This window comes from Mus caroli, unplaced genomic scaffold (assembly GCF_978045245.1).
Source record: "Mus caroli unplaced genomic scaffold, Mus_caroli_1 scaffold_8, whole genome shotgun sequence".
NCBI classification, from domain to species: Eukaryota; Metazoa; Chordata; class Mammalia; order Rodentia; family Muridae; genus Mus; species Mus caroli.
In genome coordinates this window covers 2864696-2887330 of record NW_028227263.1, presented here as the reverse complement: position 1 = coordinate 2887330, position 22635 = coordinate 2864696, and the positions used below count along the sequence as shown (strand labels likewise).

Genomic DNA, 22635 nt, shown 5'->3' with positions numbered 1-22635 from the left:
AGACTGGTTCCAAATGCCCAGAGCACAGAGGCAGGATTAGAGAGAACTGAGCTGACAGAGCAGGAAGACAAGAGTGTCCAGCAGCTAGGAATGAAGACAGATAGAGACAAGCTCTAGAACCACAGACTAGAGGAGCACCACATGTGGCTGGAGAGCAAAGGCTAATTAAGAGTGTCCAAGGCCATGACCTTGGAGCATCAAGAACCCGTTCCACTATGTTCATTGAGCACACTTGGAAGCACAGAAGATTTCCATGCAAAGCAATTGAAAGCAGTCCACAGACACTAAAGGGACCATGAATTCTGGACATTGTGGGAGACATAGCTACTCTCAGGTCTATGGACCAGAGTTGCAAGGAGTATCCTTACTCACCTCTACCCTCAGCCCTTTTCTGTCATTTCAGGAGGCTGCAGCTTGCTTGTTCAATACTTCCTGATGAGTGGTTTGGGTTTAGTTGGGGTTTTTTTTTTGTGTGTGTGTGTGTGTTTTGTTTTGTTTTGTTTTGTTTTGTTTTAACTCTTCTTCTGTTGCAGCAACATAGTGAAAAAAAAAAAAACCCAAGCCCCATAGGTTTCAAACCTCAACCTGCTACAGGAAGGAGGAAGTGAAACCTGGGGCGGGAAGGGTGGGGGGCTGAGGCTCTAGGCCACCGCCCATCTACAGAGAAGCACCAGGAGCCATAACAAGTGCACCCACACCGAAGACACCAGGCCCATGGCGGAGGCTGCCATCGATCCCAGATGCGAGGAACAGGAAGAGCTCCATGCAGAAGACAGCGAAGGGTGAGTTCCACTATGGGCAATAGGCTTTGTGCCAAGTGCTGAGTAGGCAGAGTCTCAGATAGTGGTTACCAATTGATGTCTCCTCTCTCTCCCTCTGCAGCTTGGCCTAACTGGGGAAGGCTAAGTCTTCCTGGCTAGGGTTCATAGCCAGAGCAGAGAAGATAGATGCTTGGTGTGAAAGGGACTGGGAGTGGCTGGATATGGCCTGAACAGCAGGAGAGAGCAGTAGCTGTGTTGGGAGAAACTAGGCCTAGGAATCCTGACCTCACGCACCTATAGGCTTGTCTGAGGGGTCTGGCCTGCCTTAAGATACTGAGAGGTGACCAGACCTCAGGGGTTCCCAAAGCTGCTATGTGAGGATAGAGAAGGTCAATGGTGTCTTGTGGACCAGGCACTGTTGTTAAGTACAGTGGGTATGGGAATGAACATTGGCAAAGATAAAGGGGGTCACTGCCCTGCAACAGACAGGGCTGGGCAGAGGCCTTTAGGCTGTCAGCTGCTTAAGGGCATCTGCAATTTAAAGGGATGTGAAGGGTCTTCCCTGTCTTTCCTGTGTTGGGTCATAAGGTGAGGGTGGGGGTAATGAGAAGAGAAGCTGTTAGTGGGTAGACATGGAGACCAAGCCAGGTCATTGGTGCCTGCCCTGCCCTGTCCCAGGAACAGGTCTCAGAAGAAGGTGTCAGGTCTTGGGGACAGGTCAGAGGCTAACAGCCTCATGGGAGCAGGATGTGGGGGCTGCGGTCCAGGTGTGTAAGAGGAAGGGGAAGAAAGAGGTAAAACATAAAATTGCTACCGGAGCTGCCAGGTTGCCAGGGAGAGTGTGACTCTTAGGGTTCAGCCACAGGCTCAAGGAGATAAGGCCCACCTTAGCAGGGGTTGCAGGGTCTCTGCAGTTTGCAAGCTGCCTTGTAAGATGGAGCTGGACTCCAGATCTTGGGCAGGAACAGCGATTCCTCAATCCTTATCAATGATAATGGGAAGAAGCCTCACTTTGAGGGGTGCATGTTGGGGGGTCTCCACACTATTGCTTTGCATTTGGACCCTGGTTAGAAAGCTGTCCAAGGAACCCTCAGGCCAGGAAAGGAGTCTGAGGCTAAGCAGAGACTGGCCTAGTCTGGGTCAGCACCCTTGTGCCAGCCTTGGGATTCCAGGGTCATGTTGTTCCCAGAAAGGCTCTATGAAGTCTGTCTCCTGGGAAGGGGGACATGCATCGTGACATCCCAAGAAGGGCTCCAAGGACACTCTGCCCAGGCTGGATGAGGACACAAGCTGTGGGGTGTGTGGAACAGGGTGATCAGTCAACAGCTGTGACCCTGTTCAGAAATGACTGCACGTCAGTGCCCCTGCCACCTTGTGCCCATAGAAGGGCAGCTTCAAGCAGCCAAGCCAGCCCCACCCTCCTCCTAGGCTCTTCTTCGGGCCCCCTCTCTCAGCTGTCTCAAATGCCGAGGTCTAAGCAGCACAGTGAAGGGTGCCCACAGTTCTGGCGGTCCCAGCCGATCCCTAGTCATCTTGCTGTAGGACCGGAGCTGGGCTGCACCTGTGCCTGTCAGTCAGGAACTCCTGTTCCATGATCCTACAGCCTTAAAGGGGCCTGGGAGCCCCTTAAAGACCTCCTCCCCAAAATGGAGGAAGAAAGAACAAAGTGCACCACCGACCTTTCAAAATGAAACTGAGACCCTGGAGGAGGAGACACTGTGCCTGCTGTACAGGGTGACTCACAGACCAGGGATTCTCCTGTTTGAAGTGGTAAAGTCCCCAGTGCCCAGAAGGGGTTATTTGGTCTAAGAAGTTCCCGTTCAGGAAGCCCCAGAAGCCCAGAGCCGAACAGGGTCAGCTTGAGCTGGATCAGATCAGGGGAATCCCCATGCTGTGCTGTCCACAGTGGACCAGGCATCAGGCAGAAGCCAGGCACTTCCTTCATACCTGCCCTGGTATACCAGGGTGAGCATGGCAGGACACATATGCACACCAAGTCCAAGGCAGTCAAGCCCCTCCCACAGAGCCTCAGAAGGCAGGAAGGCTGCTTGCTGTGCACCACTCCTGAGTTCCCCACACCACTGATGCAAGCCAGCCACTCTTCCTCTGCTGGGGTGCTCTCTCCCAGCCTGACTACCCAACAGTAGATTATTCCTGTCCCTTGGAAGCAGTGTGTGGCATCTCCATAGGACTGCAAGTGACTTGCTGATTCTGCTGGGTGATACCTAGGGAATGTCTTGCCCTAAGACCAAACTTGAACACCCTTACACCTCCACTGTGCGGTGCCTTAGAAGCTACAAGGCAGTCATATAGCTCACAGAGAGAGGCTCAGCATGCCCTCACGGGCCTCAGATTCAAACACTATCCATGTCCTGGAACCCTAGCTCTGTGTGGAGCCATGCCTCCTCTCACTGGGAGCAGTCTCATGTAGAGGGATGTCTCTGCACAGGCCTGCCTGACCCATTCTACCTGGCCATCTGTCCTCTCATTTGTATGGTTTATTTGGCTCCTGGGATGTCTGAATTCTGATTTTTTTTTCAGCATCTGATGTTGCTTTGCTGAGGGTCCTGCTCTAGAACTTTATCTATCCTGAAAACCTTTCTGGCCTATGTCCAGACCTGCTGACCAACAGGACAATCTAAGGGTTACCTAGGCAGGGTTCCTTCATGGACCACGTGTGCCTCTAACCCCTGAGCTCTAGTCAGAGACTTTGAACACTATTGAGAGTCTTCTTCTAAGATGCAGGGACCCCCACCTCAACCTTGCCCTCCCAAGGTGTGCTCTGAGGATTGAAAGCCTAGAAGCTGAGTCCTGGAGCTCTCTCTCCAGATGGCAGAGCTGAGCCAGGCAGGGCCAAGTCAGAGCTTCCTGAAGACAGAAAGGAGGCCAATCAGTGATCTTCCTCCTGGTAGGTCCTAGGCTTTCTACCACCTTCCATCCAGCTTCAGCAGATCCCCATCTTGGGTTGGGAAGGGGAAACCAGATGCTTGGCACATTTGGGACATCACAGGCCCACCTTTACTCCACTTGAGTTAGGCAGATCTGGAATAGGCTGGGGACTGAGGGCCCAGGATGGGATGTCCTTACCAGGGTGACACTGCTACTTCACTAGGGGTTCCCACTGCCTCAGTATCCCTAAGAGGGTTATGTGGGAAGGCTTAGTGAGCCATGAGGAGGTAAAGGCTTGTCTGGGGAAGAGAGCCATAGGAAATGGACCAGGCCTTTTCCTCTAGGAACTCAGACTTTTGGGATAGGGGTTGAGATGCCATTTCAAGGTGAGGGGAAGAAGGGTAAAGTGTCACCCTCTTGTGACTCAGTTTCCCCAACTACACACTCAGAATGCAGCTGCTTGTTTCTAGCATTCATGGACTGAGTGTCTTTGCCAAGCTTTTAAAGACTCTAGCAGGCAAAGATCTTGTAACACCATCACTGCAAGAATGGCCATTTTAGAGATGGCTTTCTGTGTCTAGACATGCCCGTTGTGAGCTTAGGGTGAAGAGCTGGGGTAAGGCTGTTCCAGGCTGCTTCTTAGGGTACTCTGGTGAGAGTCCCCAGAGTGTACCCAATGCTATTATGCAAAGGAGGTTGATAAGGAATCAGTGGTCTTTATTGGACATAGACTGGGTCAAGGTGAGGGATACTTTGTGGGGAAAGCCCAGGTTGAGTGGCAAGTGATCTGTGGGGACATCCCAGGCTGCAGTAGAAGTGTTCTGTGGGGCACTGTCCAGATTGGTATAGCCATGAATCTCTGCATCTGCTATGGTAGCACTGGACCATAAGGCTGTGGGGAGTTCTTCTGGTTCTACAGAGCCCCAGTCTTTCTGTCACACAGTAACTTTTGGGTGATTTCCCATTGGCCTTGAGGCATAGGGCCTCTTTTTGGATTTCAGTGCTTTAATTCTTGCAGAGTACAGGTTTGGATAAAGGGACTACCTGATGACAGCCCATCCAATTCTCAAGATTAGGTTTTCACCAGCCAGCCACTCCTACCCAGCACCAAGGAGCTAGCAGAAAAGCAAGGGGCAATAGTATCAGCGTTTGGAGGCTGATTATGGGATGGATCCCTAGATATGGCAGTCTATAGATGGTTCATCTTTTTGTCTCAGCTCCAAACTTTGTCTCTGTAACTCCTTCCATGGGTGTTTTGTTCCCAATTCTAAGAAGGGGGAAAGTATCCACACTTTGGTCTTCGTTCTTCTTGAGATTCATGTGTTTTGCAAATTGTAACTTATATCTTGGGTATTCTAAGTTTCTGGGCTAATATCCACTTATCAGTGAGTATATATCATTTGAGTTCTTTTGTGATTGGGTTACCTCACTCAGGATAATGCCCTCCAGGTCCAACCATTTGCCTAGGAATTTCATAAATTCATTCTTTTTAATAGCTGAGTAGTACTCCATTGTGTAAATGTACCACATTTTTTTGTATCCATTTCTCTGTTGAGGGGCATCTGGGTTCTTTCCAGCTTCTGGCTATTATAAATAAGGCTGCTATGAACATAGTGGAGCATGATAGGACCCTGATATAGCTGTCTCTAGTGAGACTATGCCGGGGCCTAGCAAACACGTAACTGGATGCTCACAATCAGCTATTGGATGGATCACAGGGTCCCCAATGGAGGAGCTAGAGAAAATACCCAAGGAGCTAAAGGGATCTGCAACCCTATAGATGGAACAACATTATGAACCCACCAGTACCCCGGAGCTCTTGACTCTAGCTGCATATGTATCAAAAGATGGCCTAGTCGGCCATCACTGGAAAGAGAGGCCCATTGGACTTGCAAACTTTATATGCCCCAGTACAGGGGAACATAGGGGCCAAAGAGTGGGAGTGGGTGGGTAGGGGAGTGGAGGGGAGGGTATGGAGGACTTTTGGGATAGCATTGGAAATGTAAATGAGGAAAATACCTAATTAAAAAAAATAAGTATAAAAAAAAAAAAAGCAAGGGGCTATGGGTTTAGAGTGTAGGAGTTTGCGAGTGGACAGTAGGTAAGTCAGGGAAGCCCCTGTTTTTTCTTGTGGCCAGGTCACTATTACCAGGCTCAGTTTGCTGATCACCTCCAAGTTGGGAAGTTGTAAGTTGGCATGGAAGAAAGACTGCCCCCATCAGTTAGCAGAAGAAACTAATTTGCAAATTCAAGATGCATCTGTTCCCTCTGAGCCCTTCTTCATATCAGGACACCTTAGAGGTGGAACAAAGTAGGCTGTGGGTGGTATAGATAGGGCCAGTATAAACCCTAGCCCAGTGTGACCAGGTGCTATGGGAAGGCTGTCTAGAATGTCTTGGAGCTCCTGTCTGTCATGGGTGGCATGGGTCCTATCTCAACTCTCCTTCCAGAGCCTTGGTCTTACCACCTGCCTTTTGGATATGTACATGAGGATGGGGTTTCATCCCTAGTAGATATGTCTTCTCAGGTTCACATCCTTCTGTCTGCATGAAGGAAAACCACCCTCCCTCCACAAGGTGACTGTACCTTCTTTCCTAAAAGCAGCCTTTAGGAAAGGCTTTCTTTCTCTTCTCTTTCCCTTCCTTTTCTTCCCTTCCCTTCCCTCTCTTCCTTTCCTTTCCTCTCTTCCCTTTACTTCTCCTTTCCTCTCCTTTCCCTCCTCTCTTTTTCCTCTTCCCTCTCTCTCCTCCTTTCCTCTCTTCTTTATCTCCTTCCCCCTTCCTTCTCCCCTCCTCTCTCTCTTTCTCCTCTTTCTCTCCTTTTATTTTCCCTTCTCCTTTCTCTCCTCCTCCTCTTCTCCCCACCTTCTACCTCTCCCTCCTCTCCCAGGAACATCTCCCCAAAGAGCAATAGAACTCAAGACAGATGAATATAGCTAGTTTATTCCAAAGAAATCTGGAAAGACTCTGTTACCCTTTCTCCTAGTCTCAGCTCCAACCACAGTTGGCTTCACCACACCCAGATCCCTGGTTCCACCCTTAGCTCTGGCCCACCAGACCTTGCTTGGAAAGGGGAACACATGGAGCTGATGAATGTGGGGAAACATTTGGAGAGTTTCTATTATATAAATCAGAGCCACATTACTATTAAAAGCCACTATCCCAGACCCTGCCACCAGTAGGTTTATTGTGTCTTTCTCCATATAGTACATTGGTCTGTAAGCATGTCTGTTGGAATATGTCTGCTGGGGGTTGTAAAGATATTTGGACAAGGAAGAAGATCTATGCTTCCCAAGTTCTGTTTAGGGTCTATTTTATAAGAGGGACCTAACCTCCTGAGGCTTTATTCTCAAGCCATGAGCTTTTGAGCCATGTCTAGTCACAAAAAGAAGAAGAAGAAGAAGAAGAAGAAGAAGAAGAAGAAGAAGAAGAAGAAGAAGAAGAAGAAGAAGAAGAAGAAGAAAGAAAAAGAAGAAGAAAGAAAAAGAAGAAGAAGAACAACAACAACAACAACAAACAACAACAAGAAGAAAGAAAAAGAAGAAGAAGAAGAACAACAACAACAACAACAACAAACAACAACAAGAAGAAAGAACAAGAAGAACAAGAAGAACAAGAAGAGGAGGAGGAGGAGGAGGAAGGAAATAAGAAAATAAAAGAAGAACCAGTAGTGGAAAATATATGAATATAGGGAAAGATGGATGAAAAAAGAAAGTATGGGAACAGCAATGTGGGTAGATAAATGAATGTATGGAAGGGTGGGTGGATAGATGAATATGTGGATAGATCTATGGATAAATCAATAAATGGACAGATGAATGGATACATAAAAGGATAGATAGACAGATGGGGTCAATGAACTGATTGATGAGTAGGTGGATATATGGGTGTGTGGGAGGAAGCATGCATGGATGGATGGGTAGGTGGATGAATAGGAAGTAGATGGATGGATGGGTGGATGGTCGGATGATATATAAGTGAGTGTATGGATGGATATATAGTTGGTTAGGTGAATGTGCGATGGATAGGTGAATTGATGAATGGGTGAGTTGGTTAGTGGATGGGAAGATTTATGAGTGAGTAGAAGGGTGGGTAAATGGATGGATGAATGCTGGTTAGATAAATGGGGGTGAATGAATGACCGAATGTGTGGATATGTAGGTAGGTGGATAAGTGGGCAAATGGGTGAGTGGAGTTAGATGAATGAGTGGATGGATTGATAAATAAATGGGTGGATGGATGAATGGGAGATGAGTGGATGACTGAATGTCGATGCATATTTGGGAAGATGACTGAGTTGATGGATGGATGGCTGAATGGATGGGTGGATATGAGTGACTGAGTAGATGGATGAATGAGTAAGTGGATGGATGGAAAGATAAGTGGATTGATAAATGAATGAATAAATGAGTAGATATGTGAGTTGGATGGGTGACTGGATGAATGTATAGGTGGATGAAGTGAGTAAATGAATGACTAAATGGGTGGATATACGTGAGTGGATGAATGAAGTAGAAAATGGAAGAATGGATGGATATATGGTTGATATATGAATAGGTGTAGAGGGATGGATGTGTAGTGAATGGATGTATTGATGAGTGGGCGGGTGAATTGGTGAATGGGTAGATATATGGGTGAATGGGTGGTTGAATGGATTGATGGATGGGTGGGTGGGTGGATGAATAGGTAGGTGGGTGGATAGATGGATGAATAAGTGGGTGGATGGACGAATGAATGGGTGAGTAGATGACTGAATATATGAGTAGGAAGATGGGTGAGTAGATGGGTAGATGAATGCATGCATGGGTGGATAGATGGATAAATGAGTGAGTATATGGGTGAATGAATGTATGGATAGATAAATAGATGGATGAGTGGATAGTTGGATAGATAAATGGGTGTGTAGTTGAATGGGAGGGTGAATAGATGACTGAATGTTGTTTGGCTATATGGATGAATGGATGGATGGATGGATGGATGGGTAGATGGGGGTTGTATGGATGGATTGATGAATGGAAGGATATATAGGTAAGTAGATGGGTATGTAGGAAAATAGATGAGCAGGTGCGTATACAGTGAGTGGTGGGTGGGTGGTGGGTGGTTGAATGGGTGGATGGATGGATGATTGAGTGAGTGAATGAGTGCAGTCATAAATGGATAACTGACTGGGTGGATATATGGGTAGATAGATGGGTGGGGGTAGCTGGATGGAAGGATGAATTGATGAATAGATAGGTGGATGGATGGATATATGGGTGAGTGGATGGTGGATGGATGGATGGATGGATGGATGAGTGGATAGATGGGTAAATGGGTGGATAATATATGGGTGGTTGGATGGATCTGAGTGGATAATTGTGTTGATGAGTGGATGAGCTGGTTGGTGGATGAGTAGATTTATAAGTGGGTAGATGGGTAAGTGGGTAGTTGGATAAATGGGATGATGAGTGAGCAGATGGGTGAATAGATGAATGGATAGATATATGGATGGATGGAGGTTGGATAGATAAGTGCATGAGGTGGATGGATATGTGGATGGATATGTGGATGGATAGATAAATAGGTGGATAAATGGATGCAGGGAATAGATAAATGGATGTGTTGGAGGATGGGCACACGGGATGAAAGAATAGGTAGATGAATGAGGAGATAGGTAGGATATAGATAAATGACTAGACAGATATAACATCAAGACAGGCAGATTGTGACTGTAAATAAATAATGGGTACATAGATATAACAATAGATTTGAGGGTGGCAAGATAAACAAATGACAAATCAAGAGATGGATAAATTGGTATGAGGTGAACTATTGAAGATACAGATGTATAAAAAGACACCTCTCCATCATAAATTTTACACTATCTTTCTGCTTTCTCCCATTGTGAGAAAGTCTCTCTCCATCATTTCTAAACCAGGAAATACTTATTCCTCCCCACTAAATTCTTTTTCCTTAATATCATACAAAGCATCTCAGTGCCCTGGTCCCCCCTATTTCCTGACCCTGACTCATGCTTTTAGCAGCATTAACCATCATCTGCAATGTGTTGATACATATTTACTTATTTGTTCCCATTAAAATGTCAGTGAGCCTTGGAGAGTGGTGCTGAATTCCCAGAACATTAAAAGTTACTGGAATTCAGTTCGTGCTTCTTGAATAAACATACAGACTGATGGATAAACGTGTGGATAATTACATGGATATGTGAGTAGAGGGATGGCTGGGGCAGGGGAAGAGTAGATAATGAAAATTGGGCTGGAGGCTGATTTCCTATAGTGTTATTGACTTGCTTGGATGACCATGCATACAGTGCAACACACAAAGATGTGTGCAGCTGTATGTGCAGCTTCCTAGAAGATGTCTTAGACAGATTTATGAATGAATATGGAAAATGTATAAATAAAACATAGATATCTGTGAAGATGAATGAAAATAAGAGCAGAAGACTGATTTGGAGATGAAAGTATGGATTGAAGAAATGTTCCTGGTTAGACAAATGCACATACAAATTGGAGGGTGAATATGCAGAAAGTATTAGTTAGTATGTAACAGGAGGTTATTGTGCTCCAAGCGGCTTGCTAAACATTTCTTCTGAGTGTACTAATGAAAAAACTCAGTGTGGTAAAATGGTAATTGCCATAAAAGCTTGGTATCCTGAGTTAGATCTCCAAAATCTGTATAAAGAAGGAAGGAGGGAACCAGATCCACAAACCCAAGATCCACAAGATCTTCTAACCCCTGCATGCTCACTGTGATATACCCAGTCTCCCTTAATAATAAGTGGATAAGTGGATAGATGAAAGTACAGATGAACAGATAAATGGATGGATGGATGGATAGATAGATGGATAAATAGGTAGGTAGATAAATGAATGAGTATGTAGGTATATGAGTGGGGGTACATATCCGGTATACATGGATAAATGGATAAGTGGGTGGGTAGGAAGAAAAATAATAGATAGTAAGGCCAGTATCATTCTGTCCCCTTGTCTATATATGTCATGGCTTCAAAACCTTAAATCATCCCACATCTCTTCAGGAAAACTACCACCGATTAAGGCAGCCCTCCCCTGTCTGGACACATTCTTCCTTCTTTTGAACCCAAATTGCCCCAACCACATGTCGTTCCTGGCTGTCTAGTTGGAATAGGAACAGGGGCCAGGAAGTGGTGTGTTAAGTTATGATGCAGGCACAGAACAAGCTGGTTTCCTGGGCAATCTGGTTCCACTAGGTGACCTTTTTAACTTGGGCTCACCAGAGGGAGTTTCAGAGTGTGTTGTTTCTTATGTCTTTGTGCTACTAAGGAAACACGGTGGACTCTGCTGTCTCTGCTCTACACCCTGGCTCTATCTCCTCCTGGGAGATTCTGGGGGAGGGAGATGCTGTAATTGCTATGCTCGGAACAGCCGGATCTCATCCTGTAGCAAGTGTGGCAGAAAAGGCGGGTAGTCAGCTTTTTGGTCACTGTAGATCTGAGCTGGGGATCCATGGGCGACTGCGTCTGTGTTGCCACTTTAAGGTGTTTCTCCTTGCCACCAGTGAGCTGTCCATGTGACCCCCCCAACACCTACCTCCGTCCTCAGTAGTCCCCAGGTTTCCTGGGATCTGACTTCCTGGCCCACCTAGAGGTCACAGTAACTTGTCTGTGCCTATTTTCCAAGTGTGGAGATAGAGGACAACTAGAGGCCAGTGTGTAGAGAGAGACACAGTGGGCAGTTGCTGGCAGTCAAAGACTCAACTATGGTGCTGGCTCTGCCAGACTCTGGCTCTGTGACCTGGCCCAGTGCTGTTGGCCAGCCTTGGTTTTCCCATCCAGCTCATGGGTCTAGCAGTACTGCTTATCCACAGCTATGAGTGTGGGTGATCCCGGAAGCCACCAGATGTAAGCCTACTCGCCCAAAACTGGCCTATGGCATCTTCCCCCCAGCCCAGCCACTAGCCTCCAGTGTTCTCCAGTGAGTCACAGTGACTAAGCCCAACCAGAAAAACAATGGGCTGGGCTGCTTTGTCCCTGGTTCTGAGCCAGAGGATAGGGTAGGGGGGCTGGCTGGTGAGGGCACCCGGTACCCTCCTACACTCTGGGGACTTTGGCTCCCTACACCAAGGAAGATGCTCTCTGTGGCATTTACTCCCTGCTTCGAATGTAGCCTGAGATTCTGGGGAGGGCAGTAGCCTTCCAACTAAAAGACCTGGGAAGATTCCTGGGGTGCCCAGCCTCCCCTGGAGGTTATACAAGAGCAGGGAGCTGGGAATAAACAGAGGGAAAATGAAGACCCAGAGGGAGGGAGGAAAGAGGGAGGGGGAGGAGGGAGAGGAAGAAGGGAGGGAAAGGAATGGGGGAGGGAAGGTAGGAAGAATACTGAGATAGGGATGAAACGCCAGTGGAGAAAAGGGCAAGGAGGGGCAGTCAGCCAGGTCAGGGGCAGCTGAGGCCCAGACCTGGGAGGAGAGGATCAGGGGTCAGGGAGAACAGGACTCAAAGCAGGGACCAGCAGGCAGGCAGAGGTGGGCAAGAGGCTCTGATGATGGTAAGGTGACCTGTGGCCAGGCACCCAGAGTGAAGTGGTAGGCAGAGAGGTGGGAAATGACAGAAGCTGCCAAGATGGTCTGAGGGGGGCAGACCACCATGCTGCCCACAAGCGGGCGTGGAGGTCCAGCCAGGCCCCCACACTGCGGGGCTGGGAGGGTTTCTCTCTGACATTTTTACTAGTCTCGGAAGGAGGAGGAGGTGGTGGAGGTGGAGGAGACCAAGGGGGCGGAGAAGGGGGCTGGGGGACAAAAGGAAAGCAGCTGCTAAGCATCCTGAGAAAGGAGAGGGGAGAGAGACCCACAGAAACAGGGTCCAGGGACAGTGGAAGGGCCTGGGGCTGCCATCTGGGAGCCAGCCCCAGACCCCCACCCCCAAGGGCTGGAGGGGCTGAGACAGACAGATATCCTTCAGACAGACAGATGGAGGAGACAGGGAAGGGCTGTCAGAGCCTGAGAGACCAGACAGACTGACAGGGGGAGGAGGGTAGGGACAAGGACACAAAGAGAGGGACAAGGAGAAGGGACAGGGCAGGGCAGGGAAGAAGAAAGGAAAAGAAAGAAGGGAAGGGGAAAGAGGAGAAAGAGAAGAAGGCAGAGGAGAACAGAGGTGCTGGGCCAGAGCACCAGGAGCCTTTGAAGCTGCAGGCTGTGTCCCCAGGGCCAGGGGTCAGGCCAGGTCACCAGCGTCGTCGGGCAGGCCTGCAGCATGAATGGCCCCGCACTCCTGAGGAGAAATGCTAGCAAACGGGGCTTGGAGAAGCTGCTGAGGTAGGTCCCTCCCAGCCCAGGCACGGTGCCCGCGGTGCCCTTGCTGACAGTGGTAACCCCTGTGCCCAGACTGGCAAGATATGTGGCCCACAGGCTGTGCCTATGCACGTGTATAGGAAGGTAGTGAAGCCTAGCACGAAACCATTGTCTTGGCCAGCCAGCCAGCTGCACTTCTTCCTCCCAGCACCCCCTGTGTGTCCCCAGGACCCACAGAGAATTTATCCTCAGAGTAGCTGCCACAAGCCTCCCTCCCCATGTCTTTTTCCTAACCAGTCACCCTCACTTTACAAATGAGATTGGACTTGCAGCCATAGATCTCAAAAACCACTGAGCTGACAGTCCTGGGAGTGGGAGGCACTGCAACCTTTTGGTACCCTGACTCTCTGGCCACTGGGCTTTAGGTCTTTGAGTCTTTCATCTGAAAGTCTGTTTTCTCCTATGTAAAGTGTGTGAGAGAAAGCAGACAATGGTAGGCCCAGAACCTGCAACTCTCAGGTACTGCCAATAATTAAGGGCTCATTGCTGCTCTCCGTGCCACCTGCTGTGCCCTTTCTTTTCTTCCCTCTTCCAGCCTTAAGGCTCTGCTGCAGTACCACCTCCTCCAAGAAGCCTGCCATGGTCTTCCTAGCCAGGAAGGCTTGGCTCTTCTACTCATCTGGTGGCCTGTTCCCTGGCCCACTTCCATGGCTGCTTAAACCCCATGCTCCTGAAGGGTACGCCTGGCATTGTTTCATATTTCTTTGTGTTTTGGTCCTGACTCTCTGTGGTGAGACAGGGCACAGATGGGGTGGTAGGCAGATGGTTACCTCTACGTTCTAGCTCTAGCATGGTCCGAGCTGGCAACCAAGGTCAGGACCAGCAGTGGGTCTAAGCTGGCCTCCCAGCCTTTCTCCACACTAGCCCCCAACCAAATACTATGTCTGTGCTTCATGCTAGTCTTTCAGGCCTCGCCCAACCTGCTCAGGGTCCTTATGCACGGCCACCTCACACAGGCTATATGTCTCTCTGGTCCAGACTGGGATGTGCCCTCCATTGTCACCATCCCTTATGGTGTCCCGTGTCCTGAAAATTTAGGAGCAGCTTTGATCAATCTTCCTAACTCACTAGTACCATATAACAAGCAGGAAACTGGTCCCAGTACCCTGGTGGCTGTAGGGTGGCAGAGCCTCAAGTCCTACCACCAAGCTGATGTCCTGGTAACCCAGAAGTAGGGCGATGGGGCCACTAAAGCTCTAGACAAGGCAAAACCTTGAGCAGGGGTTAGGCTTGGCACCACTCAAAGTCTTGAGCTGAAGAAATGTGGAAGGAAACCCAGAGACCAAGGCCTTGCAATGGTTAAGCAGTGGGCAGGACAAGGGGGCAGGTCCCTGGGAGGTCTTAGAGAACTCCGATGGTGTAGAGGATAGAGGGGGAATGGATCCAGGGGTTTGTCCCTTGTGAGGGATGATAGAGAAATACGTGTCCACATGTACAGTGGGTCTAAAATAGATGAAATGGGGTGGTGTCTGGGGTAGATATATGCTAAGCTGTGCATCTTTGAGAGCCTGGTCCTGCGATTGAACTGGGGTCACACACCCTCATGTGTACTGATACACACATATGTGCAGACATATGTATGCTACCATCTTGTACCATTAACACCCTCCACCCCTGACCCCTTCATGTTCCTTGTCCACATGTCTGTGGCATCCAACACTGTCCACTTCACCCACCCCTCGAGGACAGCTCTCTACTTTGTCTCTGTTAGACAGACAAAGAAAGTAGGCTCAGAGAGGTCGAGTGACTTGCTCAAGGTCACCCAGCAGGCAATGGTGAACCTACCTCCTCCCATCCATTGCCTTTGTCTAGATCCTTCCCCAGGAACCCAAGGCTTTCTCACCACACCTGGTAGCAGAGGCCTGACAGTCCCCTCTGTGACAAACTCTGGAGGGGTTGCTGTGTGACAGTCAGCAGAGGCCAAGGTGCAAAGTGAATCCAGTTTAAATTAAAAAAAAAATACAATTTTATGGACTAATGAGAAAATAGATAGTAAGTCCCCCCAAATCTCCTACTTTGAGTCTGTGTGTGAATTGGGATCGTAACATGTTGCTGGCCAAACTCCAGGCTTACTCCTACTCCCTTGTCCTAGGGATTTAAGTAGCCACTTCCTGTCCCAGGAGAGTCAGGGTCCTTCCAGGTCCACCATAGGTCAGACCAGGGTTAAGGATGATTACCTGGGCTCTCAGCCAGCTACCTGGTTCTGTAGTCCTCTGAGCCTAGATTTAAGAGCAGCTAGACTGGTCAGGAGCACCTTGTGTTGATTCTGGCCTAAGAGTCTGAGCTGGGAGTCCCTTGGCCAGCATCACCAACCAAAGCTCCCTTGGGTAGTAGGAGCCTCTGTCTCATCTGTTCCAGCACCCATCAGCCAGCAGATAGCATGGCATCTGTCTATGGCTCCCCAGGGGTGTAAGACTCTTCAGGCGGGCTCCCACCCCAACATGTGGCCCACTGGGTCCTTGGGGATCCCAGTGTGGCAGAGGGTAGCAGATGGGGCTGGCAGTCTGCTGGGTGGCCCAGTGGGGGGAGGGGAAGCCAGGCCTCCAACCACAGTGTCCAGGGAGGCGTGGCTCCACGGGCCCATTGGAGGCCGAGATCCCGAGGGTGGGGTAGCCCCACCCTGGCAGGCCGGGTGGCCGGTGGGCGGCACCCCCACGGTCCGGGTGGTCTGTCTGCCAGAGCCTGTCCTGCCTGGAGCCTGGCCGAGCTAGCAGCAGGGGGTACAGGGACCAAGTGGCCCAGCCCCCTGGGCAGGGTGTCAGGGCCAGAGCCCAGAGGACTGAGGTTCCGGTTCCAGTCCCAGCCGGTGCGTCAGAGCTGGGTAGATCAGGCAGCAAGCAACAACCAGGGCGCCAAAGCACCCAGAGACTCACCCACTCCATGTTTCTGCTGGAATCAGGAGGGGACACCCAGGGGCTCTTGGGACCCTTGGGATAGCGGCAGGGGCATAGCCCCCAGAGACACTGCTACAGGCCCAGAGCATCTCTCCAGAGAACAATGACAGGATGGACCACCAAGGTCTACAGAGGACAGGTGGGCACATGGACGGCAGGAGGGCAAAGGGCTTCAGGTGGGCATAGGGGTTGAAGTGGGAAAGTGGCTAAAAGTAGGCATAGGGGTTTTAGATGGTATCTGGGGTTAAACCCCTCAGATGTTTCCGTGGGCAGAGAAAGGTTCTCCGTCTCTGTTACCAAGTGAGACCAGATCTGGCCCTCAGCCTAAGATCCGGCTGTGCAGGTTGATCTTCCAAGGATAAGGAATGTGGCTCTGAGGGTCTACTACTAGCCGATGGTACTCAGGGGAGACAGAGGGCCTGCCCTGGAGATGCTGGTGCCAAGGGAGTAACACATTGGGTGCTCCTGAAGGCTTTGAAGGTCCCCTGAGAAAATGTGCCTTATCAGGTAGGAAAGGAGAAGAGGAAGAGCAGAGAAGGCAGAAAAGAGTAAGACACACAAAGGGGCTTGGTGAGGGGAGGGAGTTCCTAACCAGCAACGGAGGGAGGGTACCTTCTGTGCTATCCCTGCCTAGCTGAACTGGGCAGGGAGCCGTTGGTATTGAAAGGGGACTGATAAAGGCGGCGGTGGCAGGAAGAGGCTCGGGAGCCAGCAAGAGATGGGTAAAGGATAAAGAGCTGTAGGAAGAGAGGGAGAAGCTGGTATCCCCCTGAACCAGGACACCCCCCCACACACTAGGTCCTGCTCCTCGACTCCTGTTGCTGCCTTGTCTCCTAGCATTTATTTTAAAGAGGGCAAGGGGATCACCCTGTCATGCACAGGTCTCCCAGGTCTAGGACGCTGCCCTTCTGAGCCTCAGCCTAAGTGGTGGGGACATTGTGAGAACCATCATGCTTGTTCTTTCTCTCAAATATGGCTGTTTCAGTTTATCTCTAGGCGTTGGCCAGGAAATGGGCCCAGGGGACCAGCTCAGGTCCCACTGGCCTCAGCTGATGTGACATCCATAGGGATGTGTGAGTCTCTCACAGCCCATGGGAGGTTTGCCCTTTCCTGGTTCATGCAGTAACTGGGTTCAGCTTTAAGGACTGTTCGATTATCTCTGGCTGAAAGTTGAAATAGGCGACCTGGGATAGACCTCTTTCTCCCTTCGCACCCCAGGAATGAACAGTCCCTGAGGGGTTTGGTAGCACTCAGGGCACAGATGTGGCTACAGGGCCAGGCAGGGTATCCCTTGATCCGGGAACAGATATGTGTTGAAAACAATCAGTGGGTACCCAGCTACTTGCCTGGCTCCTCAGAGAGGCAGGAAAACTGAGGCACACAGGGACTCAGGGCCAGGCATAGGATGATGGGCTGGGAGAGTGACTTGACTACACACCGTCACCTGCCACACATCTGTCCAGGTGGGCAGCTAAGTGAGACAATGTGTAAACCTGTGACCAGATGAAGGATGAGCCATTTGAGCAGCATCCATTAAGAGAGAGCTGTAGCCAGGCCTTTGGGGCGACGTAGATCTGGGTACAGCCAGCAAGGGAGGAAAGAGGAGGGAATGGCAGTCTCAAGCCAGTGCCAGCCACCGTCGCGTGTCAGGGAGTATGCCAGAGCCTTGCCTCCTGAGCGCTGTGAGCATTCTGCCAGGGCTGTCTGCTGCTGTGAGCCACAGTCTCTCTGAGCGCAGTCCCCACCGGAAGCTTGGTGATGAGGATGCCGAAGGCAGTTCTGAACAGCAGAGCTCAGGCACCAGGGAAGTCTCATGCCTGCTGTGCAGTTGGCCTCCGCCTGTGACAAGTCTGGTCAGTGACACGGAGGACACGGTGTGCAGAGCCAGTGAAGGGAGAAAGCAAGCTCAGGCCAGCACAAGCCGCCGTCATGACAAGATGTGACAGATGGGAGGTCTAGACCCTGGTGTCCACCCCTAGACCTGAGGGTGACCTGGGACTGGTCAGATTGGTCCAGAGATGATTTGAGTTAGGAGTTCTGAATGAGGAAGCTGCCAGCAATGGACTGACCAGGAAACACATCATAAAGAGGTAGGGTTCCCAAACCCAGGGGAGGGGATGGGCTTCTTTGTGGGACAACCAGCTTGGTTCTAGACCCTACACTGACGGCAGAATCTTGATCCAGCTTCTGGATGAGGTGTGGGATAGAGGGGCCTGCACCATTCTTATTTTCTCAGCCTCAAGATCATAAAGAAAGCCTTGGCAGAACCCAGCTATAGACTCCTTTGAAACAGCCACACCTTGAGTTGAGGCTCTGACTGTCTGACACCTTTTCCAAATGCAGACTTGTGGGGGCGTGGGGGGTGGTGGTGCTTGCTTGGGCAGTTTGAGTGCTGTAATGGATCGATGTGGACTACCCCTGAGTCAGCCAGGTTCTTTCAAAGGGTTTTGTAGTCCCTAGGTGGGTTGATATATCCCCTCTCTGAAGTGTGACTCCAAGGTACATCCCTTCTTCACCCCAGAGGAGAGATGGTACCTGCCTCACCTGAGTGTGCATCACCCCAGGAAAGAGTACACAGGTGGCAAGATACTAAGTGGGTAGCCCTAGATTGTGGGGTAAGGATAGATGGGAAGCAGACACAAGACCCCCTTCCCATGTAAGGCCCCCAGAGGCCAGGGAGCCACAATAAGATGGTTGTGGGCCTAGACCAAAGACATAGGGACAAAAGGGTGTGGCTCTGTTAAAGATGGGATTATGAGAACACTCCACAGCTTTGGCACTGGACACCTTCCTCTCCCCAGATCCCCCACACCATGGTCTCTCCTGGAGATGTCTCCCAGATGCCTATGTTTTTGATGCCCTGATTACTCTGTAGCAGCCCCTCCCACCCCATGCCACCAGGGCAGCATGGGTAATGATACCTTGCCTTAAGTATCCTGTGTTGATTGCATGTCTCTACCCGTTGCCCTGTGTGACTGAGAGAACCTGTGACTGCTTATGTGGCCCTTGATCTACACCAAAGGGTCAGGGCTGGCCTCTCCGTACTACTAAGATGCACTGGGTAGTGGAACGCTTACCATAGTTGGCACCAGTTGTCAGGGGAATGCTTAAGAAAGAAAGGGAGGGTACCATGGTCCTAGGAAGGCAAATGCAGCTAGTGTGGGGGCAGTCGAGCATGTAGTAGATATTGGGGTGTCATTGAGCAGAAGCAGGTTCCAAAGCCTTCAGAGCCAGGGATGGGGTCAGAAAGAAGCCTTGGTCTCTCTGACTCCCCTTGCGGGTGGTAAGCCCAGGTACAGCCTCTGCTTGCCTACTCCTCAACTGCAAGAAAATAGAAGGGCAGCCCTGCTCTGTTCCACAGAAAGAACTGAAGGGATGCTGGCCAGGTGGGGTTCGTATCCAGTGGTCAAGAGAGGTCAGGTGGGACTAAGGCAGAGGAAAGAGCCAGAAGCACAGCCTGGCACTGTGGTTTGACAGGCTTGACAGGCAGACAGCCTTCTCTAAGAGTCCCTGGCACTGAACTCCAGGCAGAGATCAGCTGGGAAGACTACAGGATTGGGGGTCCTGGGTAGAGACAACTAGATGTCTTCCAACACAGTGTGCTGCCCCATAAGAAAAGGCAGATTTGTGGGCAGAGTATGGCCTGTGGGGACAACACAGGTTATGATGGAGGCACATTGCCTTAGCTGTTCATGAAGACAGTCCCCAGGAGCCCCGCCCACCCCAGAGCCTTTGCATTCAAAGGGTACCAAGAGTGGCAGTCATCTGGCCCACCTACAATGAACAGCACCTCCATCTGGTGGGAAGGAGAGAGCTGGAATTCACAGCCTCTTCTGAGGCCCTCTGCAGGAGGTCTAACTCTTAGAACCCCAGGCTGGGCCTGGACGTGTATAGGATGTGTGTGTGTGTGTGTGTGTGTTTGTGTGTGTATGGGCACACACGTGTGTAGGAGAGTTTCTTCATTCCTCATTCCCTTGCAGAGCTGCGATCCCACCTAACCCTTATCCTTGCTCTCCCAGGGACATGCACCCATAGACTCTCCCCACTGCCTTCCCACCTGCTAGCCCATTCTTCTTTTCCCCAGGGCAGGAAACAGGTATGTTCATCCTGATTCTGCAGCTTCCTCCATGTTGTGTCCCCATCCCAGGGCCCTTGTGCTGGGCTGCTCCCATGACAGCAATTAACTCCTCACTGACTGTGCTCACCCCTCATCTGCCTTCTACCCTTGAGGCAGCCAGAGCTTCCTAGCTCTGAGTATCTTTTCTTCCTGACCAGAACCTTCTATGACTCCCATAGCCCCAGCCAACCAATCTTAACTTTTTAATCTTCCCAAGGCCCGCCCCTTAGGCTTGGCTACCATAACCCTTTAGAGCTATCTATCCCTTGTACAGATAAACACTAACCGAGTCCCAAGAATGTGGACTGCTTGTGTCCCGAGGACAGGGCAGAGAAGCACTCAGAACACAATAGAGGGCTCAATTCTTAAAAGTGGGAAGCCCAGATCCCATAGGTTGTCCGTATCTGTAACCACGGGCAGTAGCCTAAGAATCTGAGCCACTGAGGCTGAGCCCCTGGTATTAACTTGGGTGTTTTTTTCCTCCTCTCCTGGATGCATATACTGCCCACAGTGCCCTGGGCAGTACCCTGGGGTGGGAAGGCCTGGGTACCAGGCAGCCAAATAACCCAGCCTTCCCTGTGCCATCTACCCCAGCTCCCCTTGGCTACCTCTGAGCTACTCAGGCTACTGCTGCAGGACCCCTTAGAGGTCTCTGCCCTCAGGATGGGGCTCTGGCAGCCATGACCTAGTATTGTCTATCTCCAGGGGCACTCATATCCCATGCTGCAGATCCAGGCTCCATTCAGTGTCTCTCCCAGCCCAGACCCAGGTCTTGCTGCACATGTCATGGACACTGGACTATTCTGAAGGCCACTTCCCTGTCCCCCATGCCCAGCTTAGGACAGAGTTGGCGTCTCTCTCCCACTTACTTCTGGCCTGCATCTCACTCCTCCATCCTTCCATGTCTGATCCTGAACAGAACCAGGGCTTCCCTCATGTGGGATCCACTCATGCCTGGAAGGGCCACCCTGCTGGCCCATGGAGTCCCTCCGAGGTCTACATACTTCTTGAACAGTTGACTTCATGTCACTCTCCTTCTCTTTGGCCCAAAGGTCCCATTCATCCTTCATAATTGTGGTCAAGATCGTGCCCCACCCCTTCAAACAACTTTCTGCAGTGCTTTTCTGGGCAGTAGAGACAGGGTCTTGCCCAATTCAATACACTGACCCTGACAATAAGAAAAGAGTAATCCCACCATGTCCATGCTGTGCTAGAAAGATGATGGAGAGCACACTGAACCAGAACCAGATGGGGCCAGGTTCCTTTCTCCTCATCTGAGCCTCAGGGAGGGAGGGAACTTGTACTCTCCTGCCTGCCTTACATAACCACTCTCCTACTAACCAGGCTCTGCACCCTGAGCTCACCCCACATACCCACCTCCACGCCTCTTTCCGGAGTTGGGTGGCAATTAAGCATTTGTACACCCGAACCCCTCTGTAGATTGTCCACAGGGAATGGGACCCCTATATCCAACAATCAATGGGTCCTGCAGCTAACAGCTACAGGGACTGGTGTTTAGAAGTGTGAGACATGGGTGGGGACCTACAGTAACCACTCAAGACTTACCCTGAACCCCCCTTCAGAGGTCTGCCCCTATCTCTGGGAGCCTGCACCAGGAGGTTTTTTCCTTGCTCTGCCCCTTCTCCAAAAGGCTCTACCACTTGCACATCAAGTGCACCCCTGATGAGCAGGGTTGTGACCTTGGGAAAGATACTCCCCAGAGGGTAAGAGACCCTGGTAGTCCTAGAGAATCCATTCAACCGCTCTGGGTGGCTGCCCCCAGGCTCCTCACTACTTCCAGTCCCCTGCTACTCAGGAGATGGTGATAGGAGGGGTCCCTGGAGGAGGCCTGAAGGATCCCACTCCCCAGTCCTCTCTACTGTTTCCCTGGGGAGTGTAGAAACAGTACTGACCTTTGGGTTCAAATTAGCTGGAGGGGGCAGTCACATGGGCAGCCTGCAGGGGGCAGAATTGCAACAGGGACTGAAGCCTGCGGACCTGGAATTATTCTTGGGAGAACAAAGAGGGTGGGTAACTGGGAAAACTGGACCCAGGATGGGCGCTCCTAGCTCTCAGCAGGATCTAGGGAGCGCGGGGGGGGGGGGGGGAGGAGGGGTGCAGGGGTGCAGAGGGTGAAGAGGGACAAGACATTGAGCAGGGGTGCAGAAGGCAGGCGTAACTGCCTTGAGTTAAAGAGCTCCACTCAGAGCGGGAGCTGGTGGGGGTCTATACACCCTGGAGCACCTGGGTGGGGCCCCAGCCCCAGGCCCAGCTCCAACCCCAGCCCCAGCCTGTGGTAAGCCCTGTGACTGCGTGGGCAGGATGTGGGGGGACAGGGCCCCATTCCTCAGCCCCCAGGCTGAGCCCTGGGCCCCCCGAGCCAGAACAGACTCAGGAAATGGTCTGATTGCGTTTGTACGGGAACGCCAAATCCCTTGCAGCTGCGCGGGGCCAGGGCCACGGGCGGGGCGGCCATCGCCAGCGTCTTGACAGCTCCGAAGAACGTGCCAAGGGGTCTGGGCCGCCGGCCGGGGGGCGCCTTTCCCAGGCCAGAGGCCCCCACCCCACCCCACCCCAGGAGAGCCACCCCCTTCCAGTTCCCAGAACGGAGCCCAGCTGTGGAATAGTGACGGGGTGAGGTC

General features: G+C 51.0%; 1 protein-coding gene across 5 annotated transcripts in view; it reads left to right on the top strand.

Annotated features, from left to right (window-relative positions):
* The first annotated feature begins 677 nt into the window (after positions 1-677).
* The window catches only part of Lsp1 (lymphocyte specific protein 1), a 34767-nt gene continuing 12809 nt past the window's right edge, over positions 678-22635 (top strand). For 3 of the 5 annotated variants that reach the window (XM_021166472.3, XM_085841146.1, XM_021166468.3), the window contains exon 1: positions 678-782. In XM_021166472.3, the coding sequence (XP_021022131.1) occupies positions 715-782 (68 nt within the window). In that variant the 5' untranslated portion in view covers positions 678-714. Of the gene's footprint in view, positions 783-12471; positions 12947-22635 lie in introns of those variants that run through there. The other 2 variants (XM_021166473.3, XM_021166471.3) reach the window with 1 other exon arrangement.